Here is a 14,456-nt window from a genome sequence, read left to right on the forward strand (position 1 = left end):
TCAACACCCAACACCCCAAAATCTTCGCTTCACCTACTCTCCATCGATTTCGAGAAAACTTCCGACAGTGTTAACAGGGACTGTATCTGGAATGCTTCATGCAGGAGAGAATTCGAGGACTACATTGTAGAGACTACGAGGAGAGAATTTGAGGACTACATTGGAGTCCGACGAGGTTGCATCCTGTCACCGATACTTTTTCTTCTTCCTGTCGGAGACGTTCTTCATGCTATTCTGTTGAGAAAACGTGGAGGAGTTCAATGGGCAATGACATATCATATTTCTTCAATTACTTCGGCAACGCTCATGACATCTGTTTGCTCTCTTACGGGGTCATTCACATTGACCAAATGGCCCTGAATTTGGAAAGAAAGGCAAGTAGAGTTGGACTGAAGAGAAACACCAACAAAACCAAGGTTCTCAGCCTCACGAGTCATCGAACTGCATTAATGGGCAAATAATTGAAGATTGAAGATGGCGCTAGATGCGCTTTCACTGCCTTGTCTAAAATTCGGAAATGCAGTTATCTCAAGACTAAGATCAAGTTGACACAGTTCTATGCTAGTGTTCTTTCTCTGTTGCTATATGAAGGTAGTGCATGGAAAGCACTATCACTCGGAAGCTCTAAGTCTTCGTAAACACCTGTCTACGACGTATCATCGGAGTACGTTGTCCTGATACTATTTGAAACGAAGAAGGCGCAAATGGGGGTAGATAGGTTACACATTAACAAGAGGCGACAAATGCGTTGCTGGCTGCGACATGCGAGGAAGGTCGTTGCCGGAAGCGCTAATTCACATCTTTGTAATAATTTTAAGGGAAAATTAGTTTAAACTTTTGAGGAATCACTGGCTTCAGGTCCCCTATTTGAACTTACTTTTTATTTCTTCAAGGGATGCTCTTCGCATACTTCCACTTTTGCGTATTCTATCTTTCCCTCGTGGAAGATTCAACGATTGCATATGGTCATATATCATGTCGTAAGCGATATTACCCAGAAGCAACTGAACTCCGACTTCAAGAAAATCCAAAACAAGCAAGTTTTACTAGAAACATTTAATTGTCATTGAAACGATTACGTGCCAATTTGTTTACTGATGCGATTATCTTTCAATACCAAATCAATTAAACAAAATGGAAGTGAAAGTAAATAATAAAACATAATTCAATTGAATACAATACGCGATAATAGCGCTATGCGTCCCATATCATACAGGTTCCAAATCCCTGACGCCAACACAAATGCTGGATACTACGTAAATGTTATCTAAATCGCCATTCCTTCGTATTGTATTTTGTTAAGTGACCTTATTGTCAGATCATGTGGGCACGTCATAATATTTAAATAAGTGACAAGGTATATTGAGATACTTTGATGTATGCTGTTCAGGTTAACACCGACATTTGATACAGCCGGCAAATCCAAGAGACATGAAACGAAAGAGGCCACACGTGAAAGAATTGGCAAGTAGGCTTTAAAAGCGGAAAGATAAAATCTGTAAATGGAATTATGGTGCGTGTGCTTTAGGGGTTGATACGAAAATGGATTTGCGAAAAGGTAATAACAGTCTTGCAGATATGATTCAACATAAATCAGACTTGATCGAGAGAGTCTATTTTGAACCCCATGGACTTTTGAAGGTATTTAGCACGAGATTTAGTTGAAATGCTATAAAAATGGAAGTACTTCAGTTTCTGTGGATTATTTTCAATTGTTGATTGGATGTTAGATACTATCATCACCTTCCCCGATAGCCGCGATATCTGACAGGAGGGAATACATTAACGATTTTCTTTACATGAGCATTGGTACTTTCCGGACTAGTAATTTTCCATCTACAATGTAACTAGCGTCTTTGTTTTCCAGAAACAAAAACCTTTCCTTCTTCAGCAAGAGCTGGAACTTAAGTAATAACTGTTCTATCCAGAAGGGTAAGTCGGCTTGCTAAGTGCCAAACAACTCTAGATTGGGGTTACCTAGTCTTTTTAGAGAGCAGACCTTTTTGAAAAAATACTTCAATCGGAACTACCACTGCGAATGGGGCAAATGGTCACATTACCAGGAAGTGTTGAAGGAACTCTGAATTCCTAACAGAAAATATTCACTAATCGGGGGCCCTAATTACTATAATAATCGAAGTCCATAAAATTCAAGAAATAACATAATATGACTTCACCTAAGTCCATCAGGTGAAGGGTATTTTGCGATGAGCGGCAACCATGTTATATTGGAATGGAGTAGGTGGGGTATATGGCCACGATTGCTATTCTCCTCTAAACTTTACAGCGGCGGGGCATTGACGCAATGCTACATTTTACTAGCTGACAAAGGGAAAGTGAATATTTGCTGAGAAAGAGGGTCTGGTTCGCTTACAGACCTAACATCCGTTAGTTCTACCCTAACCCGAACATGGCGTAAGTGAACACGGTATATGCTTCATCAATGTCAAAACAATAGAAACCCCAACTACTGAAAAAATAATGAATTATCTGACCGGCCCAGTGAGCAGCATCTACAGAAAAGCTGACAAAAACTTGGCAGGCTGGGCTTATAGCGAAATAAAAAGACAGATTCGGCGAACATAGGAATTAAGTTCACTTGGGTATGGTATCAACGCCCATAACAACGAGGAAACTTGAATACTTGACAGCTGGAACCTTTCCTAGATAATTGAAATGGCAGAAATTAGTGCTCGCGTTTAAACCTGGTATACCTCCAAACGAGTCATCGCTGTACAATAAAGGGAAACTTCTAAATAATCTATAACAGATTGCTCCCCGTTGCTGCAAGTCTGGGATGATACAGGTGCCTCTCTTATTTTTCAGACTTTGTCTCGTTCAGAAGCGGGGTCGGCTCCATTGCGCCATTTTGCTTGATTAAAGATCTGATATCCTGAATCCAGTCGAGAGGCTTTCAAGTCACTACCCAGCGTTTTAAGCCACCTTTGTTTCGGCCGACTTTTTGGTTGTTTCCTATTCGATTTGGGCCACTTTGTGCAAGTGAATTCTCCTTAGCGTGATTTGAAACACCCTCTCTTGCAATTTTTCCACAAATGGGGCAACCCCATATCGATGGCGGATATCCTCATTTCGAATGTGATCATGGGGTGGTCCGTCAGTAGTCCAACGCAATATTTTCGTCTCCATCACCGCGAGCCATTCATAGCCTTCTATAGTCGACCAACACTCAGAACCAGAGAAGGCGACAGGGCGGAACACCGGCAGAGACTTGAAGCGCTTTTTATGCAGACGCCATTATTAGAATAAACCCCTCGGCTAGAGAGTAGTGTAAATGAGGTTTTAAATTCCCCCGAGATACCAAGGAGAATAAGTAAAAAAAAATAATAATAAAACGACATTGAATTTCTTTTCTTATCTAAAACTAAGTACTGAACACTGAAGACGGTGACAAGTGGTCGCCGAAATTCGCATTTTAATAAATAATTTTAGTAAAGTAAAAGGAAACGGCTTTTGGATTTTTTTTTTATTACAAGGTTTTTCCTATTCAAGCTAGATAGATGGCGAAGCGATGGGTACAATGGGAAAAGGATTGTTGAACCTATAGTCTGATTTCCAACATCAAGGCCTGGATTTTCTCAAGCACGGCATAAATAAAAAATAAATAATTTTAGTTAGACAGTTTATCCAAGTGTCCTAGCTCTGTTGTGTACAATTTATGAATGAAATAAAGGGCCTGAAAGAAGCACTGTTGCCGAAGGATATACATATTGGGAGAAATATATGTGTGCCAGGAAAACTGATAAGCGAATAGGCTGGGAGAAGCGCAGAAGGCCATTGCGAAAGAAGAGAGACTTAACTAAAGCTAAGTCTGCCATGCATGCCACGGGGGGATGAAATCCAAAGATGGTTACCGGTGTGCTCGAGTGGAATAAATAAATAAATAAACGCAAAGGGAACGAAGTTTATTAAAAGTTGTTGCACAGTTAGACATATTACTAGCCAACGAAGATAACCCAGGGTAATCACTTTTGAATTATGGCAAGAGTAACAACGCGGGAGATACGCACGCCTGAAGCAAAAACCGAGAAGGACGCCCAATTCAATCCTTATAAGGAAGCGATGATTATTATTCCCGCTGACTTCACTGCTATTTTCGACACCTATTTTAGAGAAAAACGGCTTTGATAGGGCATCCATGATGGAGCTGAGGGGAACGTTGTTTCCCCGTTTTCCACAGGGTTGTGGAGCATCATTACCATGTTTGTCTTCCTAGTCTGTAGGAAACCACGGTGGTAAGCACTCGATGATTCTGAGCTGTATTCGTGTGAAACAATTAGTGCTGACAATGCTTAGTTGGGGAGCGGTGGATTGTCACTTTTGGAAAATAAAATAAAAAGAGAGATCATATCACATCACACGATGACAGACGCTAAACTCAGTTTCAAGCGGTCTGTGCAGGATGTTTGCAACAAATCATCATATGCGAGTATGGCTTTGGCAAAGATGATAACGAATGTAGGCTGCCATCGTATGACTTTAAGCTTCTTACAACTAGGGTGATGAGTTTCTTCTGCGTAAATGGATGTTGGAGACGTTGGACCATCTCATTTCTAGCTGCACTGTTATAGCGCCGGTGCAAAACACGAACAGGCATAATAGTGTATGTAAGGTTATTCACCAGAACTTTGCCCACAGGCATGGGTTGATCCCGAGAATATTTACCAGTAGGTGCCGCAGGCAGGGCTTGATAATTTTGCTCACAGAATGTACGAACGGTAAGTTCTAACTGATCGCGTTATTTTGCAAGAGATTGTAGTGAACATTAGAGACATAAGTGACCAAAAAGACGCGTTGTATACCTTTTTGATACTAAACTCTCACCTTGTTCGGCATCATCTAGTCCTACGACAATGAACACATTAGCACCGTAAGGGTCATTTCGGAACAGTGCAAATAGTTCGCTTCACCCGGTTTTCATCGATTTCAAGAAGGCTTTTGATAGCGTGAACAGGAAGTGTATCTGATGTGCTGTAAACACATTTCATGTCACGTGCTTCATCAATGTAAAATCTTAGAGGAATTTGAAGTCCAAAACGGAGTCACCAGGGTTGCATCTTGTCACTGATATTATTTCTTCTTGTTATCGGTAATGTTCTTCATACAGCCTTGCCCGAAGTCCGTTCAATGAACGATGATAATGACATCTGTTTGCTCTCTTACCGCGTCATGGATCACGGCCAAATGGCTTTGGATCCAACAAAACCAAAATTGTCATTATGACGGATCATTTGACTCTCTACAATTTTCTTGATGGGCACAACATCGAAGGCATTGCCGACCGTGGCATCGAATTAAATGCTGGTCGACGTATTAAATGTGCTTGATCCGCTTTCACTGCCTTGTCTGAAATCTTCAAATGCAATTATCTCAGCATTAGGATCAATTTGAGACTATTCTTTGACAGGTTTCTTCCTATGCTACTAAATGCAAGTAGCATATGGATAGTAACCACCATTGTTATTCAAAAGGATCAAGTCTTTGTCAAAACTTATGCTGATCCAACTTCATTGTTGTACGAACAGGGTACCCGTGAACACTGTGATCAGAAGAAAGCAGTGGCAATGACTACATTGGTGTCTAATGTATTCATTGTGACTACTATCTTCTGATCACTCTCCCAGGATGGCCGACGAGGTGTCGCCCCAAGAGCACCTGGCGCAGAACAGTAGAGGAGGAGTTCGGGCGTCTTAGGAAGTCATGGAAGCGCATTTCAGCCGACCGTGTACGATAACATGTAGGCGTGGTTGACGTGTTATGCCCCGCCAAGAGGTAAATGGTAACCATATATACTTATATAGACCTATGCACTTTGAAATTTGCGAAACCCAAAACCCCTGAAAACAAACGGTTGACACGACAGTCGATCCTTTCCTAAGCTCAGCCAATACTCACCAAATCCTGTTAGGCCGAGATTTCTTTAATTTTCCAATAAGCCGGAAATATTGTAGGCCCTCTATTAGGAAATCAGAATAAGAGAAAGTGGAGTCCTGAATTCGAATTTTCAGATCATTACAGCATAGACTTGCTTATGTTCTCTTCGAAGAATTAAATGTGATCCCCAAAAGGGGAGAAATTCTGTCTATTTTGGTAGGCATTTATCACGAACCCGTGATTCAATGAAGACAAAGGTAACTTGTATGTAGCAACCAAAACCAGCTCCTTCATACTTCAGAATAGAAATCTTAGGCATTTCACTTTACCACTGTGATAATTGTCCCAAGGACCTGTTTAAAATGGATACTGAAATTTACTTCTCATCATATTTGAATTTGCTTCATCGTAGAGGATGGCAATCTATTCGGAGACGCAAGGAGAACTGACTAGAGCAAAAAGGATCCAAAAAAGAAAGAACCGAATCCCGAAATATGGTATCTGTTTTAATAAACAAAATGTTACCAAAAAAGGTAGCACCGTCTTCTCTCCACTTAGCAAGAGGTAGTTTGACCAGGTGGTTACCTCAAACTAAACGAATCTTCTCAACTCTATACATAGATATTTGAAATAAACTGAATTACATACTACTCAACTCTCAACTCTATGTACACTAAAAGCTTTACTCACCTTTCTTCCTTATCATATTTCGGGAACGTAACATGCAACAATTCTAACACAGAACTTTCACTTTGTGGCTCGGCTGATATACCTTGGGCCCTTTGCCGCGGAAACACATGACCTGATTTACGAGCACCTGGCATACCCGGTACGGCACTGGGAGTCGCTGCAGGACCAGGACTTCGGCTAAATGGAAATACACTTTGAAACTTATCGAGATGCGATTTCAACTCGGCAATCTCATTTTCCTTGGCACGTAACGTTTTTTGCAACTCTTGAATTTGCAGATCGCGGATGTTGATCACCTGCAGATAGTGTTGATCTTTGGGCGTTAGGGGCATATAACTATTATTTACAACCATCGCATTCATGTTGGGCTGATCACTGAGACTCAGATTTTGCATTTGATTGCTTAGTGACCGAAAGTTTTTGGAGAAGTCGTTGGTGAGGAGTTGTTGTTGTTGAAGTTGATGCTGTTGGAGTTGTTGCTGTTGAAATTGTTGCTGCTGTAACTGTTGCAAATGTTGTTGTTGAAACTGTCGCTGTTGCTGTAACTGTTGTTGCTGCAGCTGCTGTTGTTGCAGTTGTTGCTGTTGTGAGAGTTGCTGTTCCTGTTGTTGGTGAGGTTGTTGATCAAAGCCGGGAGGAGGTGCCGTAGATTTTACTTGCCCATCTTCTTGGGGTACTTGTTGAGGGAGCTGTTGTTGGCCGTCGGACTGCGATTGTCTTTGAAGAACTAACTGAGGTTGCAACTCCTGCGGGCTTTGCGGTTGTGTTTGAAGGTTCGGTTGTAATGTAGATTGCTGGGCAGGCGATTGAGGTTCTTGTTGTACTTGGGGTTGCTGATTAAACGGCAATGATTGTAACTGCTGTTGCATTTGCTGCTGCTGAGGCGGAAGCTGTTGAAGACGTGTTTGTTGCTGTAGCGGTGGGTACATTTGCTGAGCACGAAGCAGGTGAGCTCCCAGCTCTTGTTGATATAGTTGCTGTTGCTGCAGGAAATTGATCGTCTGCGGATCACTTGAAATTAAGGGTGACTGCGGATTCAGCAATAAATTTGGTGGCAACACTCCCGGCGGCACATTATCATTAATAATATGCAAATCCGGTTGCATTTGAATATTTAAATTCGGTTCTTGCTGCATTTTCGACGGCGAATCTGTGTCTGTATTCGAGTTTGTTAGTTCGCTTACTTCCGAGACGGCTACGTTGGTGGTTGCAGTACTGTTGACACTCTCGGCATCCGCAACGACGTTGGACCCGTTCACGATCACACTTTTATCACTTTTATTCTCGTGAATATTATTTGCGCCTTCCGATTTGCCAACGTTGGCTACAATGTTGGTGAAATTCGTCACGGGCGGCGTTGTTATGGCCGTCGAGACGTTATTATTTATAGAACCCACGGAAATCGATTCAATGGCAGACGTGCAACGATAATACTCACGTTGACGCGGAGGATCGAGTGCATTTATCGAGTTTTTATAGTACGGTATCGTTGATATGTCCTGATGATTGTTGATAGGTGTTATGTCTTGCAATTGGGGTAGTTGATCTTCGTCACCGGCTGGCCTGCGTGTTGCAAAGCACAGCCTATCAAAACAGATACGCATGCACGAAATTTTTGAAGAGTACTGGCGGACAAGCGAAAGCTGAACAGCGATTTATGGCACCCCTGAAATTAAGAAAAAAAAAACACATTTCAGTGAATACATCTCAGAATATCGGGAGATGAAAATTTCACGAAATTTCATATAAAATCGAATATGAGTTGCTGCCGATTCTTCTAAATCCACGAAAGAGAAGAGCAAGGCAATTATGTAATTCATATGTAGGTAAAACATAGAACATGTTACCCAGAATCATCAGGGTCGTGTCTTATGAACTTCGCGTATATCTTACAATATTTAGACAAAAATCATAACTTAAAAATTAGAGACAGAACCACCTCCTCTGTGAGAAATTGTGAATTTTCGGGAAAAGTATCAACCCCTACCATCAAATGCTTTAGATCTATGTTTATAATTCTGTTGACTTCTTACATTCTATCTTCTTTTATATAAATAGTTGAGCGTGATGATGATGTCGAACACACTCGACAAAAGATGGTATTCAATGACGGAGATAATATTATTAAGATATAATAAAAATAGCAGGCGACGGGCGAACAATAGGCTCAAAATAGCACTTGTAGATAACGAACTGGTTTTATGCAGGCATTAAATAAATCAACCAGGAAAAATATTGAAATGTTTGTTGCTCTGCGAACAGAATGTGTAGCAAATGTTGGAGGTGTACTCTCGCGTGTATGTCTGTTCGTATGAACGGTCTATGGACGGTCGTCGAAAGTGAAGGCGAGTCAAGCTTTTCTCCATGAAAAATCGCGGTAGCATAATAATTTCATAGCGTTTGAGATTGAGATAAATTAGAAGAGATTGGCCTAGTTTCACAGCAAATTAGTGTAAATAATATTTCTTCTGCATACAAGAAGTCGATGGCCGTGATCGTCTAGTGGTTAGGACCCTACGTTGTGGCCGTAGTAACCCAGGTTCGAATCCTGGTCACGGCAGGCTTCTGAAGATACTTTTTAAAAAAGTAGTCGAGATACAAGATGGATACAATTATTAAAAAAGAAAGAATACAAGCTACATCATAAGTGCCGAACATATGTCAGTTTTCAAGATTGTGTCACGTTTCATTTTCCTTCGAAAAAGAGAATTCTGTTTGTCTTTTATCATTTTGTTATGTTTTCGGAATAAGCGGAATAAGAATAATTCAACAACTTTAATGTGTTGATGGCATAAATATTCCGATTAAGGCTTCATATATTCATTCAGTTATAGGAACAAAATACTATAAGCTTTCTTGAATTTTAGTCTCTCTTCTCCATTATTCCCTGATAACCACAAAGGCTTAGAATCGAGTAATTATGTAAAGCATGAATAAAAATCATAAAGCATGAATAAAAATCATTCAAAGCGAACTCCAAGCATGAAGTTATCACGTTCTCCTATTTCATTGCATTTTTCACCCCAGGCAAGCATCGCTATCTTTCACGAAATTATAAACAAAGAAGACGGAACAGATGTAATCAGAATACCTTCGTGTAATAAACCAAAATCGTATATTTTTCGTTAGCAATTCTACAACTTCTGACAGTGAGATGAGAAGTATTAACGCATTCATCATCAATGATAGAACCAGAGTCAACATAATTATGTAATATCCATGGCTTATATTTTTTTTCTTCATTTTGTACACGCATGAACTTTCATTTGAATGATCAAATTGATTTTACTGTGAATTTTTTATCAAAAATTACGCAATCCCAACATCACGGCAACCTTGAAATCATATTCAATGACTATCCCATTACAGAAAATTAACATTGACCATATATTTTTCCCCTAATGCATAACATCAAATGCATTGTGCATAACGGCTATATACAGGCATTAGTGAAAATTTTCCACGTGCTGTTGCCGCATGACAATACTCGCATATGGCGATGGCAAATAGCTTGAGGGAATTGTTGTTGGGTGGAGAAAATGGGTTTGTAATTTATTTTCCGAGGCCAGGATTAGCGCTAGAAGGTTGCACCTGATCAGAGGAGAACCGACAAACCATGAGACTAATACGGAGAAAAGTTTTTGAGGATTGGAGAGAATGTCTTCGAGTGCGGTTGGAGTAATGGTGGATGCAACAAAAGTGACATTTGTGTTTGATTTATAATTACCTGCCTTTTCAATGTGCCATACGCTTCCATGCCATTCATTCATTCATAAAACATAAGTTTGGTAAAATGAGAACATCCGCTAAAATTCTGTACAGTAAATTACTTCCAGGGGAAACATCGTCGTTGAACAACGAACAGTTCACCCATCCTCGTAAAATTGTTCTTAGGTGCTTTCAGATCCAGCAGGTGAACAGACGTATCGAGAAAATTTTTTATTCGAATTCTGTAAGTATTCTTTAACTTTTCACGCGGTCGTTTAAACCGGTATTTTTTTGGAAACTTAGCTTGGCGTGGTTTTCCAGATTGCTATATTATCCTTATTATATTTCAAAATTTCATGCGGTCCTAAAGCGGCGCATCAAGGACAGGCAAAAGTTTACTATTGACATGAGAGAGAGAATGTAAAAAGCCCCCACCCCCAAAGCGAATTCGTTTCGCTTATTATTTTTTGTGCAAGGACTGTTTTAGCTTCATTGTTAGACATATTGAACTTCCCACGTAACAAGTCGAAAGGTAAAGGACTTTTTCGAATTTTTGACACCACCCCTGGTCATAAACGCAGCTTACTGCAGCCGCGATGTCTACATCTCCTCAATGCAAATAGAAGTAGTATTTGTTCAATATCTTTCAAGAGATAACTTACTTTAAACTAGAAAAACGTCGTTGGTCGTGTCTTATTAAACGAAATCAACCGAATTATTTAGTGAATACCGAAGAAAATTAGAACAGGAACTGGTTTGATTTTCGGGGAGACTGGTATCTAACTTTCACACAACCGCTCATCAGCCTACGATAGGCTATACTGCATAATCTATTTTATTCACTTCGCTTATTTTTACAGGAAAAACACTACTTCCTTGCATGCTGCTATTTGTAAGGCACACTTGAGAGATCGATCTTTCAATCTTCTGAGTGGGGTGTATTCAAACCAGGAACGGATCGATATTTAGGGACTTTATAGCCCAATATCCAAAGAACACGTCCTCTATTTGTTATTATTTATTTTATTCAATATTACATCTTATTATTTTTTATATCAGAATTTGTTATTTTTTTGGAAGTAGCACTTCCGCGAACACTGGACGCGTGTACACCTTGTGTACTTTGTCGGCCATGGCGAACAACACGTCCAAAGAACCCGAGTCCGTGCAAGCCAATATGGTGCTCTCCGGGAGTCGTTGCAGGCAGAGAGATTTTAGCAGCTCAGAGCCGACCTTATCCCATCTGCTTCATTTCTCGTAGCAACTGGTTGGGGATACGGTCGTCTAGCGTCAACTCTTTCAGCAGGTCGTTAAGTTTTGCTTTCTCACTAACTGAAAGGTGCCGAATCCACTAGTCCTTCAAGCGGACGTACGAGCATTCTTCCAGCACGTCTGTGATGAGTTCAGCGGTCTACTCGTCGAGACCGATGAGTGCGTGGTTGAACCTGGTGGCGTCCGCCATAACGCCAGCCAGAGCAAATTGCGCCTCCAACTGGCGGAGTCACGCAGCTGTATTGCGTCGCCAAAAGGGAGACACCCTAACCACGACACCGCCACAGATGAATGGAAGTTGACAGGCAATGCACGGTAAACATGTGAATTGCCACTGTTGTTGATTTGTCGATGGCTATGCGTTAAGGAGCTCTTTGCTAAAATGGAGGGATTTATGAGGGCCATTCAGGACGACGTGGTCGCCACCCGAGCTAGAACGACCAGTGCAGAATGTGTAGTTCGGCGTTAGAGACGTTTGACCATCTCATTTTCGGTTGCACCGGTGCAGTACACGAACAGAAATAATGCTGTATGTGAGGTGATTCACCAAAACTTTGGCTTGATCGCGGAAACATGTCCGGTGTAATGTGTAAGATCTAACTGATCGGCATACACCACACAAGTCTGACGTGCTGTCAGTTGACAGGACGGGTCACTCCATGTATATTATTGATGATGCTATCCCTCATAATGGCAACATTGAACGAAAATACGTGGAAAAGAAGGGAAATCGGTGAGATCGGGAAATCAGAAAAATATGGCGTCTCGAGAAGTTGTAGTTTCCATAATATTGGAGGAATCATGATTGGCCAAAGGCTAAAATTCAAAGGCCGTCTTGAAAATTTAGTAACAAAACATTCCAGGCTTGCAAAGCCGTTGACTCCTTTTCTCAAGAGTTGTTAACTCTATCTTGCTTTATGTAGCTCCAGCCTCGGCATCGTGATTATTAGCGAGTGAGAGCATTGTAAATGTCCTGAACTTATCGTACATCAGAAGATGCAGCATGTGTGATAGCAGGCATGGTCCCCATCGAGATTTTAGGGAACGAGGGTCGACGCCTCTATGATCTATTATATACAATCGGCGAGTACCTCTCGACGCCAATTAGCACGAAGCGATGCTATTTTGGAGTGACAAAAAAAATGGGACGATTCATCTAAAGAACACTGGATTTACAAGATTATTTCAGAAGTCTCAAAATGCATCAAACGAAGGCACGGTGAAGTTAGGTACGATCTAACTTAATTCCTAAGCGGACTCCAAGGGTATCGTACATACTTTTATCGCTTCGGGAGAGATGAGTCCCAATATTCCCCGGCATGCGAGATAATTCCGGAGGATGCAAAGCATATTGTTTTCAACTGCGCGAGGTTCGCCGCACACAGAGAGGAGGCTGAAATTGACGCGGGGGACGGTTGTCATCGGAAACAGATTGGAGCAGCTCCGGAGAAAGTTAGCAAATAACGACACGAGCCGCAGTTCTCAACTGATTCCCTGCAAACTAATGCCGTAATGGCAGTCCAACGGGGTAAGCGAAAGAGAAGGAGGTGGTCTTAGTGAGTAAAAATTTTACATAACCGTATAGTAGGAGCCAGCGGTAGGTTTTGTACCTTCCAACATAAAAATAAGTCGGTGTACCGGAAGTTCGCGCTACGGGTATAAAGGTTTTGTGTTCATCTTACAATATGTGAGAAACTTCTACGGACAATCTTCCATCCACATATAGCTACAAATTCATCATACTCCTTCATATTTTTTCCAAACTACAAGATATGCGCACATATCACAGACATAGATATTATTCTCATCCTAAACAGACAAACTACCTGTTACCGAATGCTGTACATATCCATGCACTTATATAAATTGATCGTACTTATATTTCAGGTTTACTTCATACACAAAAGTATACATATGTACATATATAGTACATACATTGAATACCGCTGGTTTAATATACCAATGTATCTGTCTATATTAACTATCCGCAAACTTCATTAGCACGCATATATACCTACATGCACACATGTCTGTCAGGAGTAATTAATATTGATATACAAATGACGCAAAAACTTAAAATAAAATGTTTCTTTGTGACCACCTGATTCATATCAGCTGAATTTGTTGTGGTATTGACGAATTGATATGGGATGATGACGTCATACACGTTGTAGAATGCACGAAATTCACAGCAAATGGCAAAGTTTCACCCCCTATAACTTTGTTAATAATAATCGGATTTTCTTTAAACTGCACCAAATTGTGCATTATATCGGTTGGTTCTGAAAACGAGTTCTGTTACGCTTTTTGATGGTCATATTTTGAGTCCTCACTCATCTATGTTTCACTCGATATCTAATATGGAACCAGTTCCAAACAGTACTAATTCAGCTCTTCCATTTGATACACGATATGGCCACATTTTATGAAAAAAAATTTGCACCCTCCATACACACGTATGGGGAGCCCCCCTCTTAAACTCAACACAAAATGGCGCCACTTGCTGCATGTACAGGAAACAATAGATCACACGCTCTTACCAATTATCGTGATGATCGGTCTAGCCGTTTCCGAATAAATCGGGTGTGACAGACAGACGGACAGACAGACATCGACTTGATTCTAATAAGAATTTGTGTTTACACAAAACCTTACAAAGATGGGCATTGCATCGATTCTTGTCAGGTTTTGTTTTACATAAAGCCTTAACAAAAGAAGGAGCGCTATAAGACTTTTCGCGCAGACAAACAGTGTGGAGAAAGCTAGTGATATCAGTTTGACAGAGAACAGTAAGATGATGATGATTTCTTTGTGTCAGAATGCTAATTTGGACGTTGCGACAGCAGAGGAGATACGAATTTTTGTCAATTTTTGTGTATAGTTCTAAAATACCA

General features: G+C 40.7%; 1 protein-coding gene and 1 non-coding gene across 4 annotated transcripts in view; one reads left to right on the forward strand and one right to left on the reverse strand.

Moving 5' to 3' along the window:
- LOC119646149 (cGMP-dependent protein kinase, isozyme 2 forms cD4/T1/T3A/T3B) overlaps positions 1-14,456 on the reverse strand; it is a 533,343-nt gene that overhangs the window by 320,002 nt on the left and 198,885 nt on the right. For all 3 annotated transcript variants that reach the window (XM_038046508.1, XM_038046509.1, XM_038046510.1), the window contains exon 2: positions 6,583-8,248. In XM_038046508.1, coding sequence (XP_037902436.1) covers positions 6,583-8,186 — 1,604 coding nt within the window. In that variant the 5' untranslated portion in view covers positions 8,187-8,248. The remainder of the gene's footprint in view (positions 1-6,582; positions 8,249-14,456) is intronic.
- On the forward strand, positions 9,071-9,142 carry Trnah-gug. Its single transcript has one exon. It is a non-coding gene; the product is annotated as a tRNA-His (tRNA).

The sequence above is a fragment of the Hermetia illucens genome, chromosome 1 (assembly GCF_905115235.1).
Source record: "Hermetia illucens chromosome 1, iHerIll2.2.curated.20191125, whole genome shotgun sequence".
Taxonomy (NCBI): Eukaryota; Metazoa; Arthropoda; class Insecta; order Diptera; family Stratiomyidae; genus Hermetia; species Hermetia illucens.